The sequence below is a fragment of the Astatotilapia calliptera genome, chromosome 1, assembly GCF_900246225.1.
Source record: "Astatotilapia calliptera chromosome 1, fAstCal1.2, whole genome shotgun sequence".
NCBI classification, from domain to species: domain Eukaryota; kingdom Metazoa; phylum Chordata; class Actinopteri; order Cichliformes; family Cichlidae; genus Astatotilapia; species Astatotilapia calliptera.
In genome coordinates, this window is record NC_039302.1 from 33579631 (window position 1) to 33604091 (window position 24461).

A 24461-nucleotide genomic window follows, 5' to 3' on the forward strand; every position below is an offset into this window, starting at 1 on the left:
ATCAGTCAGGCTGACAGTCCAGACGGACAGACTATCTCTCCACATGCTCCAGACAAGGAACACCTCCTGATGGCATGCTCTTTTCTCTGAAAGCTGCCAAGATAGTCAGCAAACGTCCCCCATTGCTGCTCACTCAGACAAATATAATTCTACATAATTCTGTAGACCCAGATCCCACAGTGCATATCTCTTTGTTAGCAAAGCACTCTGTTCATGTCATTACAAGCTTGACAATTTTCCAGTGTTAATGTTGTATTTCACCACAAACACGCAATCTCTCATTAATTATCCCTCGAACACGTAAAGATTTACTAGATCTTTTAAACCTTTATTTCGCTTCCATAAAATACAGATTTACTGCCGTTGTTCTATTACTATGCTACAATCAAGCAATGTGGCAAGTGATTGACTCAGCCTGCAGACGGTTAAACACCTGCCCCCACGCTGGTTCTGTAGCATGGTTACAATGGGATACTTGCGAAGGTGATTAATTTTGTGATTATTCATTTAATCTTCTTTTCATCCTTTACAGTGTCATGTGTTTACTCCATAAATCAGAAGTGATCCCATGGTGACCATTCTTTAGCAAGTTTATCTTATGTTTAAAGAGGTTTTGCTGTTTGCTTCACACACCTCAGAGAATGGTTGACTCAATTAAAATAATAATAATAATCATCTTCATCTATTGGAGCCACAGCCAATTAGCCGACAGATTCTTAGATAACGCCTTCAGTATTTTATTTCTATTTTTTTCAAGCCATTGACTGAATCTCAAGTTTTCCTAATACTACATAAAAAGAGGAAGAACTGACAACAAAAAGAAGCAGCTTTGCAACATAGAACTGATAAGCATGCATGAGTTTCTGAGTGTTTAAGAGCAGGGAAATGTTTTTGTCATGACAGGGACACAGTTGCCCTTTTAAATACAGCTGCCTTCATATGTCTTGTAGCCATGCGAAGTGTATATGTGTGACTTGAATGTCTAAATGACTTCATAATGTCGGCTTTTTTTCTCTTGTAGCTATTCACACGATTGCCACGGTTGTCAGCCGAATGCATAAGAGCCTGGACTGAGTCACTGTCAGCCCAATTAACAGGCTGACCTGAAAAATCCAATAAAGTTTAATTTAGTCATAGACATTGACTTAATTCATGTTACAACAGCACAACATATATATATATATATATATATATATATATATATATATATATATATATATATATATATATATATACATACATATATATTAGGGGTGCAACGATATTCGTATCGATATTGAACCGTTCGATACAGTGCTTTCGGTTCGGTACGCATATGTATCGAACAATACAATTTTTTTTCAAAATTTTTTTTTTTCAATTTTATTTTATTTATTTATTTTTTTGTGTCCCGTTTGGATCTATAGCCATCAGAATTGTTGTCTTGAGGCCAAGAAAGATGCCAAGAGGATTTATTTTAAGTGGATCATCATATTGGTCCATTTGATTGACCTTTATTATAATTATGAATTTATTTTATTTTCAGTTGCAAACGGGACAGACATGACTGTGGGATAGGACAGGGGGAAAGAATGAAAGAAAGAGGGGGAGAGAAAGAAAGAAAACCAAAGGGGAGAAAAAAAAAGAACAATACAAAATTTGTAATTTATTTTATCAACTTTCCTTCTGACGATGCTGTCTGTGTTGAGCGCTCAGTGAATCTGCATTTGACTACTCCGCCTATATATATTTGACATTGCTGTCAAAATAAAAGACGCGAAGAAGTTCGCATTCATATAAAAGGCACTGTTTTTGTCTGCCAGAGTGGGATTTTCACTGCATATTCTGCACCACATCTCTGTGCATTCATCATTTGTTTGAAGCCAGCTCACCTCCTGCAACCACTTTTCCGAGAATACGTGCTTCTTTTGCGGTTCGGACTCCTTCTGACATTTCTTTGGAGGTGGAGGAACACCAGAATACTTGCTTAAAGGAGCTTGCTTCTTCGACATCTTTAAGAGTTCTAAACAAATGTCTGTCCTCCTCCAGAAAATCTTATGTACGCGTTTGCGTTCATAAGATTTTCTGGACGCACCTGCGCACCACTTATGTGCACCTCTGTATAAGACTTGGACTATGTCACACATAGTATCACTACTTGTATTTCTTACCATAAGTCTAAGTATTTCTAACTTTTCTAACTAACTGCCCTTCCGTTGCAATATAAAACCCTTTCAAGTTACACATTTTCACCCTCTAACCAGTGCTATTACCCTTGTGTATTAGGATTCACACAACTTCAACTTCTATTTCACTTGAAAAAACAAAAACAAACCAAGTTAATATCACTGTAGCATGTGAACCTGTAATTGGAGTTAATTTGACTTACAGCAGCAACAAAAGTACTTGTTTAGGGTAAGGAAGAACTCATATTTAATGTTAAAATACAACCTTTCAACCCTTTACTTACATTACAAAGCTTAATGTTACCAGTGTGATAAGGTAGAAGAGGCCTCTATAATCAGGGTAAGGTAATATGCACCTTGTGCAGTCCTAGTGAGTAGAAAGAGGCACTTACAATTCGAATTTATAGAACTGATTACAGTTAACAATTGTGATTTAATAAGCTGATAACATTTGAAATAGGTGGTTTGGTGTCTGAAATCACACAAAGCCAGATAAATGCATTGTATTGTCTCATTCTTTTTCTCTGTACACATTAAACAGCATTAAGTTATCATGTTTTTCCAAACTTGGAAATAGAAATAATATGCAATTAGACTTTTCTAGTTGTCTGCAAGGAGAAATGGTACCTGTTTTGGTATTGTGATGCTGATGTATAATAAATAAGAATCAATGAAATGGACTGAACTTTCTGTACGGTGCTGCATGTCTCATTGTGCAGTATGATCTCCAGAGTAAACCGCAAACAGTGATTTCCACTACATTGTCACAATCAGTTTCTAGTTCAAGTTGCATTTTTGATTTTTGCAGTTCTATCAAAACGATCTGACTACATTTTTTTGCCTTCATTTTAAATGTCACAAATTTTAAGCCGAGTGTTCAAATGATTCCTTAAAAATGTATTTATTTATTTTTTTCCATTGACCCATTTCATTATATCAACTCTATTATGGAGTCCATTAAGATATTCACAGAGTTACACAGTGTCTTATTTACTCATCCGGCTTCATCACTGCTTACTTAACAGCAGGCAGTCACCAATGTGTCTGTTCTGTCCATCACAGCCGACTCGTCTCCTAATCCCTGCGAGGGATCAAAGAGACAGGCTGCTTCTCATATGATACACATTATACACCATGACTGGCAGACCGAAAAGGGTCAGGTTATCTGCCAAGTTCATTTATCATTCTTGTAGAACTAAGCAAAGCATTGTAGGAGAAGCTGCTGAAAATAATGGATTGATGCTACCAACCGTTGAGTTACGGGGTCAGACAAACAGAGAGGGGATGGAAAGATGTTGAAGGCTAAACATTAAATCCATTAATGAAATGTAATGATATCATTATCAGAATAAACACAATTAGTTGTCAGAACTCCTTAAATGTAAATAGGCTGTGGTTGTCTGTATAAAGCACTGTTTCACATGCATCGCCATCCTCAGCTGAAAGAATTCAGCCATTCAGACAGACCCAAGCCTGATCCCGACAGCAGTGTGTACCCCTGAGTCACATTTTACTCCATGACTCATGATATTCAGAGTGTGTTTGTCCCCAGTAATCTCTGTGATTATTTTGGCCCCTCTGCTCTTAATCTGGGCAGAACGAGAAGGATTAGCCTGAATTGGAGTGCCTGTGTCTGTTATCATCTTTACCCCTAAACTGAACCGTCTGGATAGTCTGGGGGTGTGCTACTAAAAACTTGTGAAAATATCCCTGACACTTGTAACCTTTGCCTTGCTACAGAATCCTCAGTCAGCAGGAACAGATCCTAAAATAATTTGATTCTGCACAAACTCATTCATTTTATAAGGTAAGCACGTATGTTTTGCTCAGGCTTGTACAAGGCTTCCGATCAGCCGACTAAAGCCTTCCCTTCTAGGAGTAGCTCCAAAATGGAAAATGAATCTTCTCCCCTTGCCTCCCTCTTTTCCTCACTCCATCTCTGTCCTTGCTCTTTCATTCCCTGTAGACCACCTGCCAGATCAAAGATCCTAATCCTTAGCAAAAAGCCTGGGAGATTAGGTTCATGATCTTGACCTGGTTTTATAAGGAGCATTTTTTTGGCACACCCCATTTCAACAGGGTACACGATTAGGGAATGATGGTACTTAGACCATTGTTTGGTTGGAATCTCCCAGTGGACTTGTAAAGGGGTCACAGCAGCAGAATGTGGATCTATTTTTTATGTGAACTGCAGAAAGGGAAGTCCTGTGAGGGACAGGGAGGGAGCAGTTGACTCAGAAAGATGACAAGACTAGACATAGTGACCTCTGAACTACAGGGGTTTCGGCTTCTGTCTTTGGGCAGATTTAGTAGGCTACTGGGACATTTAAACACCCTTCAGGGTCATAAGGACCCTGCATTGGGGCTTGTTGTATCTGGTTTCTGTCTTATTGTTAGAAGTAAATTTACAGTTGCAATGATACTGGATCATCCAGATAGGAGAGGAAAGAATGATAAAGAGAAAAGGAAGAGAGACAAAGAGTGCTGTGAAACTTAGGGGCCACTTGTACAAAGTCTATGAAGTGCATTCAACTCCCTTCTCGAGTAAACAGCCCATCTTATGTGATTCTCAGATCATGAGACCTTGACTGATGGAGTATACACCGTAAACCCCCGCTGGCCTGCCGTAAGCACATTACCATATGGGCTGCATTTGTCTGCTGCTAAGTCTTAATAAGATCAGGAGTGCAAAACCTGTGCCAAATCCCCCTCTCACCAAGGGATGCATGCTTGGCACACAGCAAATTCACACATATACACAGGCACACCTTGAATGGAGTTCCATCAGTCTTGGCAGCTAAGTCATTCTGTGATTGAGTCCAGGGCAGAACAGATATCTGCTTGTCTTGTTTGCTGACATCCATTATACACAGACATTTTCATTTGCTGCAGAAAACTCGAAAGAAATATACATCTAGTTTTTCCTGTGGTGTTTACTGTTTCTATTAGGCACTGTTTGTGTTCCATTGCCAAAGTGTTTCATTATATTGTCACACTTAGTGAACTGTTTTTATTAGACGTGTTTGATCAGCATGGTTCTCCAGTCTCTGTATGTATGTGTGTGTCTGCGTGCGCACTTCTGTAAACAGCTAAACTCAATTTTCTCTGTTGGTGGTTGTGTTGGAATGCCTGGCATGGGTTTAGAGAGCCTGGGAAGTCTGACATGGCATCTTGATGTTCACTTAATGTCAAGAGTCTGGTTGTGTTTTCTAATAAGTGGTGACTGGTTTGATCATTTTGGTGACACATTAAAGCGCCACTTCCTTTTTATCAGCTGTTGATTTTATTCATGTGGTATATAAATTGTTGATTCAGCATAGCTTGTAAGCATGTGACTTATGATGTGATGAAGTAGCGTTAAAAATCCCACTTTATTCAGTTAAATGATTCAGTACTTGGATAAATAACTTCCAAAGCTTAAAGGACGAGTTTTATGGGCTAGTATGAATTTTTGACCGTTTGCTGAGAGAGATCACTGACAAAATCTGCATGTTTTTGATGATATAAACTTGAAGCTGCAGGCAGCAGCCAGTTGGTGAAATTTACCATTTAGAATGGGTAAATATCTAGCTTGATGTTTTTCAAAGATAAATAAATGTTACACTTTTTAAAATATTTTAAATACACACATTAAAATAGACAGATATGTGTATTGTGTGATATATGTTGAGGTATATGCTGAGCAACAAAAACCTTTGCCTAATGTGCTGCTGGTCCTTCACGTCCTGCCAAACAGCTTGGATACATTTGAGTCGAGGACTCTGCAAGATTTCGGAAGGTCCATCCAGCCAACTATTTTATTAACTACTTTCCCACCCATGGTCACGGGGACTTGAGCTTATTGCAGCTGACAGTGGATGAGAGGCAGGTTTCACTGTGAGAAACCCACTGGTCTATTCCAGGGCTAAAGCAGAGAGACAGGCAACTATTCACACCTACGGCCAATTTAAAACCACATAGGGCTGTTAACAGTATCTTTATATTGTGCTATCTATTATACCAGTATACCATGTAAGGCACCCTAAATTATTCAGCTAGACCCTAATAAGACATTAATAAGAGATCCTTGAAATACTATCAGTTGCAAGTCGAAGTCACAATGTACCAGACCTGTTCCAGGACAACACCCTTTCCCTGGTTCATGGTTTGTGCCAAATACTTCCAGGAATATTCTGATGGACATCTGACGATAAGAATTTGGCCTTTGTTAAAGTAGCTAAGGTCTTTACACCTGACCATTTATCTCCCATCCAACTCCTCGACTACAAGAAATGACCATTCATTTATTGTATAGTCTTTTACTTTTAAATGTACAGACTTTTTTATGTACTCCATTTGCATGTTAATCATTATTGCTTCTGCAAGATGGCTTTTACAGCTTTCTCACAGGTGTACAGGGATTTCATTGAAAAAGTTATATGAATAGAACGAGAACTAGAAGTGTTGAAAAGAAAAAAGTTGGGTGGATCTTTTCCACTGACCAGCTGTCTCTCCCGTGAACTGCTCTGGCACGTTAGTGCTGTTGATATATTGCCAAAGGTCCTGTAGCACTTAAACAAATCTACCTTCCCTGTAATTCCTCTCCCTTTTCTCTGTCTTATCTCGTCTTCTACCCAGGCCACAGAACAATGGCAAGTTTTGCTCAGGCCCCAGCCGTCTCAACCAGCTGTGTAATATTCGTCCATGCCCTCCCAATGCTGTGGATTTCCGTGCCCAACAGTGCGCTGAGTACAACAGCAAACCCTTCAGGGGCTGGTATTATAAGTGGAAACCCTACACCAAAGTGGATGGTAGGTGGTCAGTTACTTACAATCCCCACAAGTAAATGACACAAAATACAAAATACACAGTAGATCTTGTGGATTATGAGTAAATACAGTGATTTACTGTATTCTTGGCACATTATATTCATTGGCTAAAGGCCACAGAGCTTTTAAATATACAGAGAATTGCAGATTGTTCAGGGCAGGTTTGCTTGTCTTAATTCTCTAGATCTTTTATATTCTGCACCCGCTCTGCTTCCCCAAAACTCTTTTAAAAAGAGTTTCTGTAATGCCAACCTCTATTTACTGCTGCAATGATTAGGGCCAATAAGCTGAAGGAAACTATCACTGTGTGTAATGTGCATGGAAGACATGTAGCCACCTGCACCCTCTGACACACCGAGAATAGATTTAAAAAGGAAGCCTGCGGGCCAGCTTTGTTACACAGAGCAAGGGAAAGAGAGTGCAGTGAAGGAGAGCCGTGTGTTTGGCTGTCGTCCCAGGCCTGTTTAAGCTGGAGATGAATGGGGGGTGATCTAGAGAGGAACAGATTCTGAACTGCCTTCTGGGACCTTGGGCCAAGTCACCTTCATCGTCATTTATTTTAATCAAAGACGGCTGTAGAGACTTGTCTGTGATAACTGATCTGAACTACAAAATAAACCTGTAGCCCCATATGAATACCCCTGGGTGCATTTGTAGTTGCTGTCTTTTGTGTTTCAGTCTTAGTGCATACCTGCAGAGTCAGTAGCCTCTGCAGCTGTAAACTGACCAGACAATAAAACTTGAAGAACAGTTTGTGCATTTTACAGGTGATGCCATCATTCTTAATGATACCTCTCTTCCTCTCCTCTGTGCAGATGAAGACATCTGCAAGCTGTACTGCATTGCAGAAGACTATGACTTCTTCTTTGCTATGTCCAGCAAAGTTAAAGATGGCACTTCCTGCTCTGACCACAAAGAAGATGTCTGCATTGATGGAGTGTGTGAGGTATATCAGCTCTGTGGATTCACTGTACTCCAAAAGTGAATGTTTTCTGTTGTCTAGTGGTTGTATGAGAGGCACAGTTAGTGTCAGAATCAAAAGACAGTGCAGTTGTCTGTAGATAATCAGTATGTGCAGTTGCATCAAATGCATTGAGTAAATGGAAAAAGGGTAAAAAAATCTTTTGGAGTAATTTCTTTGGCTTACTTAGCACTGGGAAGACACTTTTGCACTATTTTAATGTATTCTCTGTTTTCCTTTATTTATGAGCTCTTTATGAAAGCGTTTTAAAATTGTTGTCACCTCAGAGTAACGCTGCTTCTCTAGTCAAGGTGATATTCATCTTGTAGTCTTTCTTCTTGAGTTATCACCCTTTGATGCATAGATTTGTTGATAGTTGGAGAGTTTATTTTATTGACACATGCACTTCAAGAAACAAGCTTATCATGCTCATTTTGCTCCATTCACACTGATGGCAAACATGCATTTGTGTGTGTGTTTAGGCTGTAGGTTGTGACCAAGTTCTTAGCTCTAAGGCCTCTCTGGATGCCTGTGGAGTTTGTAAGGGAGACAACTCCACTTGCAAGTTCTTCAAAGGCCGGTACACTCTGCAACACCGGGCTAACGGTAAGATTGTGTTTGTCCTTGTTAATAGTGTGTCTGAACATGTTAGGTGGCGTACACTGAGTATTTTTACAATACAAAAGAAGACTTAACCAAAGAAACAAGGATAAAAAATAAAATCCACAGACAGACACATGCACATAATTCCACTGGATAATGGACTGACTCACCTCAGAAGAGGTTAAGCCATGGTAAAATCTGGATGATGTTAGCAGGATGAAACATGACAGGATTATAGAACAGCAATAATAGCTAATAATGATTTAGTGTTGGCTGTTGTTCCTTCTCTTTTTGAAACCAGAGTACTACTCCATGGTGACAGTTCCAGCTGGGGCTAGAAGTATTCACATTCAGGAAATGGAAGTCTCCACTAGCTACCTGGCTGTCCGCTCCCTGAAAAAGAAGTACTACTTGACTGGGGAGTGGACTGTGGACTGGCCAGGGAAGTTCCACTTTGGTGGAACCGTATTCGACTACCAGCGCTCTTTCAACAAGCCGGAGAGCCTGTATGCTGCTGGACCGACTAATGAGACGCTGGTGTTTGAAGTAAGCCGCTGCTGCTGGGTGACATCCGTCTATGGCAATTGACAGTGACAGGGGTCTTTGGCGGATCTGCTGCACCTCCTTTTTAATGCTTGGACATGATGAGGGTTAGATGAAAGAAGTTTGGTGCTATGGAGAAAAAGACTGGTTGAAGCTTCCTGCAAATCTTCTGTGAATAATTAATTGTTTTGGGTGTCTGATTATGCCAGAAATGGGTGGGTGCTTTGTAAAGAATGGACACATTTTTATCTAAGTCACAGTGAAAACGATTAAAGGGCACACATTGAACACATCTACTGTGCTCGCTAGCAGCCTACAGGGACTATTTTAGTACTAACTGATCTCTGTAATCCACTTGTATCATACACAAGAATTCAGACAGGGCACCCTATTGCCAAACTCCAGTCCAAACAAAGCCACATGTTCATATCTATTGACATATATTCACAGCTGTTAATGCAGACCCTGTGCTTTGTTGTAGCGTTGCAATTTAAGTCAAATTGAGCAAGTAAAATCCCAACATGAACGGCCCTTTAGTGGGTAGGAAGAAAAGCATAAAATCAGATGGTTACTTGGAGTGAGATATTCTGCACAGTAAAGCAGAAGATTTATTATGTGGTGGTCCATATTTCTGCTTCATGTTTGTATTCAGTGGTGTGTTAGAAACCAGAGCTTCAAGGGGAGTACGAGTCTTTACCTGTCCTAAAGTAGCAAAATGTGATGCTGGACAGAGGTATCCTCCTGAAAGCAAAACTAATATTCAACAAGTGGCCAAGTCATTCTGAGGTTTTAAGTGAATGCTGGTGGGAGGTGTAGGATGTTTTCTCACATAACTTTGTCCGCAAAAGCATTTATTTTGTTTTGACCTTTGAACTCCAGCCGTGAAAACAGAAGTGAAAACCAGGTGAAAGCCAGACAGTTTTTTTTTTGCCATGGGGGTGGGGGTGATATTCATGTAAAATCTAGTCTCCCCTCAATGCCCTGGGCTACTGCAATACTGTGGTTAAAACAGGAATGTTTGGGCTGTAAATCCAACAGGAATACCAGTGTGATATTTTCAAAGTACTTGGATTGGATGGTTACTTGTTTGGCCATCAGGAAACATCCGTGTTTATATAGCTTTTTTAGAAAGAGGCTTTGGTCTGTGGGCAGTTTAGTGGAGTCTGTGTTGTAGTTGGCATTTGAAAAGCACATTGTTGTCCTTTTGCAAGATGAACCCTTGCAGAAGTGCAGAGACATGCACACATAACGTGCATCTTAGTTTCAGTCGTGGTTGGCGACATAGCTTAAAGAATAGCAGTGCTGGATTATTTGACTGATCGGCACTTTGTGTAAGGGAGAAACATTTCAGCGGCTGTTGGGAGGTTTGTCATCAAACTTGGTACAGATAATGCTCAGAAAATACATTCCACAAACTTTAAATCAATTCCCTATTCTTTTTTTTTTTAATCAACAGGATAACAATATTTTCATATAAATTACTCACCATTTTCTAAATAGATAAGCAAATAATTTTGTACAAACATTTGTGGTTCCTAGTACTTAGACTTCACCAAGTCTAAGTACAAAAATAGGAGAAAACCCCACCTCAGCTCCACTTTATGTTTAGAGCATCCCCTGAGTGATGCCAGAGAATGGAAAACATTTTAGGTTTGTGTGCTGGGGAGGTATTTTTCCATGACCTGAGTGGCTGATAGATAAATGTTTAAAATACTGACCACTGCAAACTCTTGAAAAATCCATGTGCTTATATTTGACAATATAAGCACAAGAGCTACTGATCACAGAGACCCGAACAGATTTTCTGACAAAATCAACAAAAAAGTATGGTTTTATGAGAGCGTGAGATTAGTGACAGTGACATTATATATGACATCAGGGTTGTCAGTCAGTAACAAAGTATACAAAACTAGCTGCAAACATACCCAGTAAGCTATAAACACACACAATGTCAGTAAGAATAACTGAACGATGATTGTACACGCTGGTCTGAGTGGGCTGGAATGTGAGCCATAGTTTTTTGACTATGACGACATTGCTATTGGCAGGTTAATTGCTTTGAATTGTGAGCGCAGCACAAACAGTGAAATGAATCTGTCACATATCATATCCATCACACTTTACATACTGATTTCTGTCTATAGCAATATGTACAAAGTTTTCTAATGCAGCGAAGGATCGTTACAGACGTTTTGGAAACGGTAATTTTAAGCTTTGCATGTGGATCAAGAGATTTAATAAAATGTTACGTCTAAACAGTTGTCTTTGGCTCACTATAGTGTCATATTAACCAAAAGAAATAATAGCAATAACTACACAAATGTGCCCTATCTTGAAAAAATGATAATTTAAAGAAAGTTCCTTTTTTTTAGGCTGATGGTACTCCTCTTACGTGTCTGTGTGTTCTGATCATACATCTGTCCAGCAGTGGACTCGGCGATGGCTTGCAGCTGATCTGCAGATGACATGACCATAATCTCTATAAGTATGTCCTGTAATTACAAAAAGGAGAAAGAGGTTGATAGAGGGAGAAGGATAGAAAGAGAGAGGATGCAGAGTGAGATTAAAAGATTAAGAATTCTGCAATTGAACTCTGGATGTGAGAAGTTAAGGTCAGGGCACGAGGACTTTAAGTGCAAATGAAAAGAGCCAAATGATGGAAGGAGAGCGCAGATCTCTTCATCTGTTTCACACATTCTATTTAACTGGTGCTGTCACAGAAAATCTGAGAGAGCACATGGGGGAGGATATACACACGGATCACTTGCAGACTCTCACTCAGCTTGAAGCGCTCAAAGAAAAACAAATGGTAAGGAGTGTGAAGTAAACTGTGACAAGGTGTCCACATCTGCACAGCTGCTTAGCTGGTAGGAAGGATGAGGGAAGGGGGCATAGAAATAGCTCACAGGAGGTGGTAGAAGGAACAGACACAACATATGGCTGCTTCCGGAGCTCTAAGTGAATACCAAGTAGGATTATTCCCCCTGGAATTGGCATTCTTGTGGTATGGGAAGCAGGGTCATGCCAGTCCAACACAAAACGCTGTGAGATTGATATCTGAGTCCACCACATTGCAATTCATCATCATCCCAGCTGACTTGACGAGTGCTGTGATTGTTGGGTTGTGAAACCAATACACTCTGTGGTCTGCTGTTGCACTCTAGGAAGCTAGACACACATTAGTTTCACAACTTAAATATGTTTGTAGCCACTGAAAGTCATTCAAAGACGATAATAAACATTTTCCTTTCCTAAAGCCCAAAAAAAGAGGATAACTCAAGTCAATAAAGACCATCTTGAGCTATGATTTTTATTACTTAATAATTAAATTCCATATTTGTTTCGCTATGTTTTTCCTTTTCATTTTAAAGCATTTTTGAAAATGAAACCCTTAATTCTGCTAACCATCTGCCACAGTAACATGTCCTTGTCTGATGTATGTTTATTAGCACCAGGAAATGCAAAGAATTCCTTTGTGTCCCTGGTTCCCAAACTTATGTCTAATAATCTGATCACTGAAACAAATAGGAACAAAACTTCCCCAGGTGAGTTATCGGTGCAAAATATGAACAATATCATTAGGAAATATACTGGTTAAAAGATTTCAAGTTACACAACAATAATAATGTGAACATTTAGCAAGTGAAACACTCAAAACTTTACTGTTATGTTTGCCAAAAAAGACATATTCTTTGAGCTGCTTCGCCATAGCAGATTCACTCAAGGCTTGTTGGCAGTTTGGTGTTTAGAGGTTCCCAACATGTAAACTATATTTTAATGAGCAATGATTTCTCAGAAGTTATGTGGAAAAAAGAATTAGGGACTTTATGTTAGTTGAAACTTACAATACATCCTCATACGTAAACGACAAAACAGCTATATTGCCAGTAAGACCCAAAACACTCATGAATCTTTCCACATTTGCAATGCTAACGACACTAGTAACAAGACTAAACGTAGTATGGATGGTAATGGATGCTAAACTGCATTTGGTGGTTAAAGATGTGATGGTAGAAGGAAAATGTCTTCCGTCTGCAAAAAGCTTCTCATCTGTTGTATTTGCTAGCACAGTCACAAGCCCTGCTGGTATCATCACCAGTGCGTCTGAACAGTTTGGACATGATACATGCACTCACTAACACGTCTGTTGGAGGCCCCCTGAGTAAACCCTCTGCGTTGTGCTGTTAGTGTGTCAGTGCAGATAAGGCTCATGTAGAGTTTGGGTCAGTTTTCATGTCTTGTGACTAAATTGAGGCAATATTTTGCTGCTTCTGTAAGTTTGCTTTGACTACAAAGGAGTTCACAAGGCCAGTGTGTGTTCTGTCTATTAAATGGGAGCATGCAAGTCATTGAAATTATCGCTGGTATTGTTACTGATTGCAGAAAGTTGTTGATTTTGGCTTGAATAGTGGTAGGTAGGTGATTGTTTTTTGTTCGTATTGGTTTAGTTGTTACTGAAAGGTTGAGCTTTGGGTTTAAATGATCAAAAACTAAAGCAGCGGTGGGTAGGTTTGTCTGAAACTATTGTTTCTATTTGTCTCCTCAAATGCGAACACTGTGGTTGGTTGGGTGTTTTAAACATTGTACATTTCTTAGGAAAGAAAGATCAGTGATTTGGAAAGCTTGAACAATTCAAGGGCATCTAAGTCCTCTACTAAAGTGACTATAAAAACTCTGACCAGAGTTGTTTTTGTAGCTGCTGTTTCACATCACTGGTGGTTGTTTGGTGAAAGAGCAGAAAGTTGGTTTGCTTGGATAAGCACAATGTCCCTGTGTGGTTAGTGGTGGCAGTTTTTCAATGGCATTGGGTTTGGTTGGTGTTGGTAGCATGGACAAAGAAACTGTGGGTGTTAAAATGTGGCCAACCCTTATGTGGTTTTGTTGAGTCTGCAGTTTTTATCACTTTAGCAAGATACTAAAGTTTAGTATCTCAAACAATTAGGAATGTGTCACGGTGCTGGGTCATGTGACCCAGTGTTTGAATTTTTATGTATCTTTTGTATTCATTTGTGTTATAGTTTAACTCATCTAGTTGATTTCTAGGTTGCAGTTTAGTCCTTTGTTTCTTAGTCCCTTTTGTCATCTCTCCCTGGTCCGTGCGTCCACTTGTCATGTTTCATGTCTGTGTGGCTCCTGTTGTCAAGTTTGTGTCATGTCTATGTCTCTGTGTTTCCTGTTTTATTTTGGAAGAGTCTGTGTTTTGTTCATTGTAATTAGTGTTTCTCTCCCCTGTGTTGTCATTATGTTTCATTCTAGTCAGCTGTGTCCTCATATGTCTCCACTTCCCCTGATCATGTGTGTATTTAAGTCCTCAGTCTTCCTGTGTTTGTCGTCGTGTCATCTGTGTTACATCCCTCATGTCGTGTCAGGTTAAGTAGTTTCAGGATTCTTGTGCAGTTCATGCTTCTGTTAGTGATTCATGTATTTCATTGTTTCGTCATGCACTCTGCACAAGGTCCTGTTCATAGTCATTGCCAGTCTTCCTAGTTTGTCATAGTTAAGTCAAAGTTTTCCCAGTGTAGGTTCTAGTTTAGTTTCGCCCCTGTCCTTGCTGCTTTATGTTGCCCCTATATCAGCCATAATAAAGGCTCGCCTTTTGTTAAAGTTAGTTCTGTCTCCTCGCCTGTGTCCGCACCTGGGTCCTCCACACACTCTCCACATGGTCTGCCACTGCTGATTTGACTCGTAGGTAGTAATTAAGGTTACTTGATGGCAAAAATGCAGCCTAAAGACACTTAAACCATATAGATGTTGAGAAAGATCTTAAGTAGAAAATGTGACATCAGAACCACTTTTGCCCCAACTAAAATTAAATTGAAGTATTGATTTTAAAACACTGACTTACGGATACATTTTTCTGACATTGGGTATCTGCTTGCTCATAGATTTACATCCCTCCTTTTGTCCCCCATCTTGCAATAGCTGACTTTATGCATTGGACAGTTAACAATCAGAAGGTTATTTTTAAGTTAGTGGAAGCGTCCCAGAGCTGTTTAATGTGGATTGAACCCAGGAGGTGCTTGGCGTTGAATGGTTGATGGTAGATTCCTTTCAACTTTAGGAAATACCCCAAAGAAAATACACCTGTCAAAATCCATTATCACAGATGCTGATAGACTGTGATGTTTCTCAAGAATCACAGGTGGACTTAATACATTTTGCCAAATGGGCTGAGGAGTAATAGTTACCCAACCTGGACTAAACCGTGGTTGGATGCAAAAGAGACAAAGCTATGCTGAATACAATCCAGTGCAGTGTTTTGAAATGGTTTAAAATAACACACTAGGAGCTGACTATGTAAATGCATGTCAAGCAAAACTTTTCACCGCAGCAGGGAATTCTTATGGGGTTGTTTTAATGATAGCCTGATGCTTCTCCTGTAATGGGTATGTCTGCATTCATTCATCCATTAGTCTCTGCCTGACTTGAATGTTCAAATAAATCTCTTGTGCAGAAAAGGTACCTCAGAATCACTGGGCTGTGTAAAGGACGTGGTTAAAAAAAAGAGACACATCACAAAAGAAAATGGAAATTGTCCCTTGCATGAGCATTATATGATCCAAATAAAAGTGTGCTCATCCAGTTCAGAGTAGAAATGGAATAAAGCGTTTTGTAGGGTTTCTAGAATCTTCTCATTAGTAGGTAGTCTGTCGAGCAGCTCGAGTAAACTTGAACGGCCTAAATAGGCTAATCACATTGGCGGTTGTCTTGCATTTAGTCTCTTACAGTGGGGTTCATAACAAATGGGTAATTTGCTTTGGTTTAGAATGCGCAAGACATAATACATGGATTACTGGAGGTCTAATAATCAGTCGACATTTGAGGGAATACGTGGGTTTGGTGCTGAAAAGACATGTAGATGAACCAGTGCTAAATATTTGCCTTACTTAGCTTCTTAAATATTTAGTGTTCCTTTCTGTTTAGTATGCAGTAATGCTATATTCTCTAAATTAAGCTACAAAGGGCGGCTTAGAGCTTTGAGGAAGGATCTAAAGGTTGCTAGTGTCACTCCCTTGAGCAGCTGGGAAAACGCAGCTGTAGCCTGGTGGATGACTTACAGTTTGATAAATAAAGGTTAAAAGATAAACTTTCTCTACACAGCTGTCACCTTTTTTGACTGAATGTTTTCTTGTCTGATAGATCCTTCTGCAGGGAAAGAACCCGGGTGTGGTATGGGAGTACACTTTGCCTCGCACTGAGAGGAAGCCTGATTACAGCTGGGGTGTGGTGCGCTCGGATTGCTCTGCTCCCTGTGCCGGAGGTGAGGCAGTTTTTATTTGTATGTCCATCTGTTGATGCCTGGATAAAACTAGAGGAGTTCTGTACACAGGATAAGTAAATTAAATTAACATTTGCCAAAATCCACCACTGAACTGCAACAGCCTATTACTTTAATTGACAATGTAGCAGCAAAGACTTCAAACTTGGAATTGATGGAATTGATCATCAATTAAATAGCAAATAAACTAAGAAGACTTCTTTTAACATCTCAATTTGAAACAAAATCCCCAGCGTTTTAAAATCTGCTCAGGATTTGGAATGCATCAAATCAGCCCCTGATGAAAAGCCTGAATGGCATAGCAACAGAATCTAAGTTGCTTACAATAAAAGAGAGGCAGAAATATGTGCAGATGTACTAAAAGTGATAAGGAAAAGTTGTGTGTGTGTGTGTTTATAGGTTTGATCTTTCTGTGTGTGGCTGTTTTTGTGTTGTGTATAATACCCTGATGAACAGTGTTCCAGGAAATGTGCTAAGGTTAATGAAAAGCACCTTTGTCAGACTTTCTCCTGAAAGACTCACAGCTACTATCCAGCTTACTTGTTAGTGAATAGCTGTTGTGTTTAAGGTACATGTAGTTTCATTTGCCATGCCTCTAGGTGCTGCGACAGCCGGCAGACCTCTAGACATATTTTTTGTGTTGATTCATGACAGTTAGAAAATTTAAATTTGACTTTAAATGCATCCACATTGCAGGGATGAAAAATAAAGATCCTTAATTACCTGAAAGAAACACATTACGATTTCTCTGCTTCTCTCTCCCTGTCTCTCCATCAGGTCGTATCTCAACCAAGGCTATCTGTTTGCAGGACCAGAAGGCTCAGGTCAACTCCAGCATGTGTAATCCCCACACCAGGCCTGCACTGGGCTCCCATCTCTGCAATACGCAGCCTTGCCCTGCATAGTAAGTGTGTGTGGGTCAAAGAATTTCTATGTGTACAGTTGGCTGTGGGATATGTGGCATGTGTCTTTATGCTGCCAAATTTTCAGGAACCTAGGGCGCTGTTTTTTTTTTTTTTTTAATAGGTGCGCACACACACACACACACACACACACACACACACACACACACACACACACACACACACACACACACACACACACAAAAATACTGTGGTTGAGCTGTCTAGAGGTTGCCTGTGGTCTATTTGCTGTGGCTAGCCAGCACTCCGCTCAGCCTGTGTTCTTCTTGTCACTATCCTCGTCTTTTCTTGGCCCACTTTTTTTTTTTTTTTTGAGAAAACACATGAAAGCCCACTGCATCTTGTGCTCTTTTGGATAAGTCTTTGTTGCCTTGAAGTGTTTTCTCCAGCTGTGTCTCCATGTGAGTGTCAAGTGTTGGTAACTGATCTCTTGTCTACATGTATGCCCTGATGATTTTCATTCTTTCATTTAGACCATTTAGTTTAAACAATTTTAACATGGCCTTTTAACCCGTTAATGATCCTGAGACCTAAAAATGCAAAATATGAGAAAAAATGCTACATTGTTTTTGATCACTAGAAAGAAACTTTCCGAGCTCATGCTTCATCTGAGCTGAATCTACCGCTGAAGTCACAGAGGTCATGTCCATATTTCTGTCAGTGTTTGTAGTGAAATAACAAAAAGAGAGGGCTTCATTGTGGAAATGTAGTTAAAAGCAACCAACATCTTAGAATGCAAACTCTTTAGATTTTTAATATGGATTGTGACATTTTAGGCTAAATATCAAATTATGCAAATGCAAAAAAAAGAAACAAATTTTAGGCAATGATTTAACTAAAAAGGAAACATTGGGGTTGAGATGAAAAAATAAAGAAAAGGAAGGCTAAAGAGCAGGAAGAAGACATCAAAGCTGGCTCTGAACGACTGCTGATTTCTGTGCATACCCTCTCATATATACTCAGCCCAAAGCTTCCTGCATTTCTCAGTAGCAAAACCATGGCTGTGTTTTATCTCCTTGGTCTAGACACTGAGCCTAATGGCATGCATTTTTAAAGGAGACAGTGCATTTTGGGACCAATGCAGCAAGCAAAGGAGGAAAACAGGAGATAGTTCAGTGGAGTAACAAGTTGAAACAGCGCTGAATAAATGGCCCCTCTTCTACAGTATGTAGGGCTTTGGCTCGGGGAAATTGAGCTAGCTTGATTTACAGCATTGCTCCAAAGAACAGGCAAGAAACTGTGTCTTAGGTTCAGAGAGAGTACTCACTCATGCACATGCAAACACACACACACAGAGAAAAGCAACATGCCAACATAGAAAGGCAGCATGCATTCTTATAGTTCCTTTTCCAAATGCATAATGCTGGAATCATGTATTTCTGGTCCAAACCGTGCTTTAAAAGTAGAAATATAAGCTGCTTCTCTGATCTTAATGATGTTGTTATTTTGTTCACTATTAGCCATGCTACAACAAGTCCAGACTGAACTTTCTCCTGTGTCAGGAGTTGAATAAGCCAGACAGCTATCAGTTACACCTCCAGCATACAGCCTCTGTTTCTTACTAAGTTTCCCACCACCCGAGAGGACATTTCCTGCTCCTAATCTTGGGCATACCATTTCTGCTATCTCGGTGAAAGCTATTAAACAGCCTTGTTGCGTGTCCCATCCGCCTCTTTTTGCTTAGCGCAGAAAATGGTATAAATAATTACTGTCCATGCAGGGAAATAAATAAGCTTGACACCCATGGATTCTATTTTCTACAGTAGCTGACAGTTTTTCTCAGATGGTTGTGAGTATGGGCCAATTTATGGATGCTACACAGGAAGCAAGTTGAGTTGAGTGAGCAGCATGAAAGCTTTAATGACTGCATTAAGACCTCCAGGATGTATGGGCACGCATTCAAGAGCCCAGCAGAGAAAAGAAAAATTGACAATGAAGTGGATGCATGTGTACTATGTGAGTGAACATCAGTGTTTGGGTGTGTGTGTGTGTGTGTGTGTGTGTGTGTGTGTGTGTGTGTGTGTGTGGAAGGAGGGGTAATGTGAAAGTGCCTGTTTATCTCTGTGACATGTATCTCGGGTGCTGACAGGCCTATCCATGTTTTATTGTGCAGAGATGGAAGGATTCCCATGGGGCCAGGCCAGTCTAGCCATGCAGAGCCAGTCAACCCCCACCCCAAGCCCAACGCTCACAGCCTCACATAAAATACACACACAGCTTCACCCGTTCACTCTTATCTACTCCCTTTCTTTTGCTTTAGACCTGTTCTCTCTCTACTTTGCGGGGATGCTGGACTGTGATGTTGCAGCAGGTTCCCATAACATGGGGACGGAAGGAGAATTTTAATAAGTCAGTTCAAACATTTGGGCTAGCTTGAAATTAGGAAGAGAATCCTCCTTTAAAGATATTTAACTCAGCATGAACATCAGTTTTGTAAGTGCCAACAAATCAGTTCAAACGATCTATGTACCAGGCATATTTACCACTTTTTAGGATCTATACTGCAAAGTTAAGAGTAAAATAACTTCAACATGAAAAGAGCACCTTTATCTTATTACTCTTTTCAACTTGCAACAGCTTCTAGAGCTCACTGAATGTTTGTGAAGAGACAAAGGACACAGTAAATGCATTTGCTAAAGGACTGGACATGTGTGGGAAATGCAAACCAGACAAGCAGCTTGTTAAAGAAGGTTGGATTGTGGTATATAATTATGCTTAGGATCTTAAGAAAACCACACGGCTCCAATATTAGAATTAGAATAGTTCCATTCACTGGTGGTACCTGGTCTGCAGCCATGCAAGTACCAGAAAATATACAGTCGAGCTTTTCAGAACCTCCTTTGCAGCAATGTGCTGTTCTTACCTCAGGTAATGAAACATTTTAGAGATACAAATTACAGCTAGGTCAGTGGTGGTTTGCAGTGAAGCGGAGTGGCTCTTCAGCCACTTTCCCCCAATGATATATTGTTATTTATAAGCCAGGAAAAACAGCAGGGGAAAAAGCAAAACAGTCCACAAGCCAAAAAATCCCAAACCATTCCTTTTGGGTCCCACTGGTTGACATCTATCCCATTTCCAAATTGTAGTTTAGTCCCGCAGCTTCATTTGCCTGTGGCATTTGAACAAAAATGAAAGCATTTTTCTTCCCCTGAAGCAGGTCGGTGGTATGGAGGAATGGTCCCTGTGGTAGCGTGTTCTCTCAGAACTGGACAGCGCCATCTGCCCATCCCTCCATCTCCCTCTTCTAAGCCTGTGGTTGTCAGACCACTCATTTGGTGAAATCTCCCCCTACAGCCCTGATGCCAAGACAGAAACTATTTTAGACATAACAGGAGGCTTTTCATCAGTGGTGAAGCAGGATTTCAAAAGGACAAAGAGCGAAGAGATTAGAAGTAAGAAGATGAGGGCAGAGTGAACAGGTGAAAGAGAAATAAATGAGCCAAACAAACCAAAGGGGAAGAAAAAGTGTTGCATGTTGTGGTTGGCCTTGAGGAACTTGAAAAAGCTGTCATTAAGAGTCAGGTATAGAAATGGTTTTCCTGTTTAGTTTCATATACAATGATAAATATGGAGATTGATCGAACTGCAGAGACATGAAGATATATTCTGTCTTTTCTTTTATTGCTGATAACCAGCTCTGAGCTTAATGAATTCATTTTTTAAATTTAACCAGGGTAGAAAGGGCTGTTTTACGAAGCACAACAATAAGAACTTTTCAGAGATGTTTGGTGCGATGACAGCTTGTATTTCAGTGGGTAATTGAGGTTTATTGGTAAAAAGGAAGTTTTTCTTTCCCACTCATGCACTTGGGAAAAGCACAGAGTGGGATTGTCAGTTTCTATGATATTGTAAGGTCTTGAACTTGGAATATGCAGCTCTGTGAGACAACTGTGCTGAATGGCACTAAAGTAAGATGCAATTAAATAAAACTCAATTTCTGTATTTGAGCAGTGACTGAGGCAAACCTTCCATGTTTTCTTAAATCTCCTCTGCTCTTTTGGCACAGTTGGGCACCAGGAGACTGGGGTGCTTGCAGTCGGTCATGTGGTGGCGGTCAACAAACCAGGACACTGCGCTGCATGAGGAAGGTAACCTACCAACGGGAGGAGGTGGTGGCGCACTCCTTCTGCCCTGTAATCTCTCCGGCCCAAGTCCAGCCCTGCCACACCCAGTCCTGCCCGCCAGAATGGAGCACTGGATCTTGGTCACAGGTGGGTTTGTAGCAACATTCCAAAACCACAAGAGCAGTGTAGCTTTTAATTTTGACAGTCCACGTTGACCTAGGATGAATCGCTATGAAGTTTTGTACTGACATTTACGATCCCTGCAAGTCAAATCCTAATGACTTTGGGAACCTCTACCTTTTCCTTTATTGCCACATGAGGTTTATATTCATGGTTTAAGGAAAATATTTTGGCAACTACTAAATGGATTTCTGTGACACTAGTTACTGTTATTCATGTTCCCCATAGGGTAGTCTGCAATAACTCTGCTGACCCTTCACCTAACAGTCAATCTAGTGCCATTAACAAACTCAATGTTAACACTTAGCAAATGTCCGTACGCAAACATGTTAAACTCAAGAATTAAACTGTTGTGCTCTCCATGGCATTACACTGATCACATTTAGAACACAGTAGCACTGCACAGCTTCAGAAAGCTCTTAGCAAAATATTGAACACTTTTTTCTACACACATTAAGAGCGACCGTGGCTCAGGGGGTTGGGAAGCGTATCTGTAACCGGAAGGTTGCCGGTTCGATCCCCGGGCTCTCTGTCCTGGTCGTTGTGTCCTTGGGCAAGACACGTTACCCTACTGGTGTTAGCCAGAGGGGCCGATGGCGTGATATGGCAGCCTCGCTTCTGTCAGTCTGCCCCAGGGCAGCTGTGGCTACAACCGTAGCTTGCCTCCACCAGTGTGTGAATGTGAGAGTGAATAGTGGCATTGTAAAGCGCTTTGGGTGCCTTGAAAAGCGCTATATAAATCAAATCCATTATTATTATTATACCAAGGCGATCTGACATTTTATTTACTCCTGTGCATTTCCCAACATGAAAAAGGCTTTAGGTATTGTTTTATAAATTTTGGTTAAAAAATGAGTTTATTTCACTCATAGGTGTCAATACCCAGTCTTTGCCTACTCTATTGTTAAGTCATTATTTTTTTACTAAAAGGGTTAGAGGTTATGAGGGATATCTGTCATAGCTAATTTATTTTCCTTAAGTGCAAGTAAAGCATCACCAGTGTGTGGTCAATGCACACTGGTATGTCTCTGCCTGACAGAACCCTGTCTGTGTCTAGGAAGGTACATATTCACTCATACACTGAGTTTCCTTTTCAAGCTGTCAGTTGTTTCACTCAAGCTCAAACAAATGCTCTGCTGCCCTCTGTTGGATTTTTTTGCCTTTATTTAGATAGGTGGGTCCCATTAAGATTATTTTCCTATTTATAGGAAGTTCTGGATTTGTGGAACACAGTACGAGATAAATTACACAATGTAATAGTCTTTACTAGTAAAGAAAGATCACTTGTCAGGAACATTAAAGTTTTAAAAAAATTCAGATTAAAACAAATTCTTACCCTTTTCTATATTTCACCTCCTGTCAAAATTAAGTCCTTTGTGTTGTTTGACATATCTATTTAAGAACTAACTGTATCCATCTAGTAACATAGCACATGCTTAAATAACGACACAGCTACATAAGGTGGAGTCAACTCTTTTATAAGCAATGAGTAGTTATTCGCTGCACAGAACTGTTTTGTTTCTTTGCAAAGCATGGTCTTGATTACATTGTTTAATGATCTGGCTAGTTGATGGATTTGGCTGGTTCCTCTTTATCTACAGTGCATCACATAATAGCCTGAGCCTTTCAGTGCTCATATCCCTGTATACAATATTAATAGCCTGGCAGCACATCTGATACTTTGTAAACTGTTCCAGGTTGTTTAGCTGATGTGACCTGTGCAGTCCGGACATTCAGCTGCCATTCAGCCATCATTCTTCGGGACACTCAAATTGTGTGTTTGCACTATTTTGTAACAGCAGCCTGAGTTCAGTTTGCGGTCAGGCAGAGACAAGGCCAGCGTCCCTGAAAAGATCAATCGGAGCTTTTAGTGACAAGAGGACAACTGGGATGTGTGTAGTTGTGAGTGTAGATGCTCAGATGTGTGTGTCTGTTCTCTAATAAATTAATGCGGTGTGTTCAGATAATCTGCCCTGATGGCTGTGCTCCTCAGTCCCAGTGGGGCAGTTCGACTCTGCTGTCCATCTCTCTGCAGTTCACATGGAGTTTACAGAACCAATGTCTGCTGTTAGTGAGGACTTTGATGAGTTGGGGTCACATTCATCCCAGAGTTATTGGTTTATTGTGTTTAATGACAGGCCATAATGTGCTGCCATCAAACCAGTGACCTTCTGTTTGCTTATCCACCATGTGGTGAATTAGGAATGCATTAACAGTGTCTGTGCCAAGGATTTAACTGCTGTTAATATGGCCTAATGTTTAAATGTGATGGAAGCTGAAGGTTAAACCAATCATAAGACTATAAGTTACAGTGTATGTGCGTACAAGTAATCTGTGTATGGCCATTAAACCTTTGCTTAGTGAATCATTAATATCCCAAGGATCATCTGTAGTTTTGACTTTTGCTCCACAATGACTTTTACTTCCTACTTGTCCGTGTTCAGTGCTCCAAGACCTGCGGCCGTGGCCTGAGGAAGCGGACCGTGTTTTGCCGCAGCACCGATCCAGGGGCCAAAGCTGTGGTGGTGCCCGACAGCATGTGCAGACAGCACCACAGACCCAAAGCCCAAGAGACCTGCGTCCTGCGGCGTTGCCCTAAGAATGAGAGGCTTCAGTGGATCCCCACTCCTTGGGGAGAGGTAAGAAAAAAGGACTCATGAAACTCAAGAAAAATGGAAGTGAACTGAATTTTGAGTTCAGATCCGCAGTGAGGCATTTCTATTTGTGGGTCAGTTTGTTGCTTATTGGTGTGTCTGTCTCGGTACAGTGCGACAGATGAAAAAGTAGTGTCCTGAAACTATATAAAACATCAGGAATAAACATTCTTTTTTTTGATGTTGGACCCTCAGAATAAAGAATACAAAGCCCTCTTTCTAGCTTGCCCATTTTTCAAAAACACTTAACAATCATACAGGGAGAAATCTATCATAGAACA

At 40.3% G+C, this 24461-nt stretch overlaps 1 protein-coding gene across 3 annotated transcripts in view; it reads left to right on the forward strand.

Annotated features, from left to right (window-relative positions):
• adamts18 (ADAM metallopeptidase with thrombospondin type 1 motif, 18) overlaps positions 1-24461 on the forward strand; it is a 51511-nt gene that overhangs the window by 21813 nt on the left and 5237 nt on the right. For all 3 annotated transcript variants that reach the window (XM_026175466.1, XM_026175475.1, XM_026175482.1), the window contains 8 exons: positions 6783-6955; positions 7789-7919; positions 8417-8540; positions 8839-9083; positions 16221-16341; positions 17137-17263; positions 21289-21493; positions 23971-24165. In XM_026175466.1, the coding sequence (XP_026031251.1) occupies positions 6783-6955; positions 7789-7919; positions 8417-8540; positions 8839-9083; positions 16221-16341; positions 17137-17263; positions 21289-21493; positions 23971-24165 (1321 nt within the window). The remainder of the gene's footprint in view (positions 1-6782; positions 6956-7788; positions 7920-8416; positions 8541-8838; positions 9084-16220; positions 16342-17136; positions 17264-21288; positions 21494-23970; positions 24166-24461) is intronic.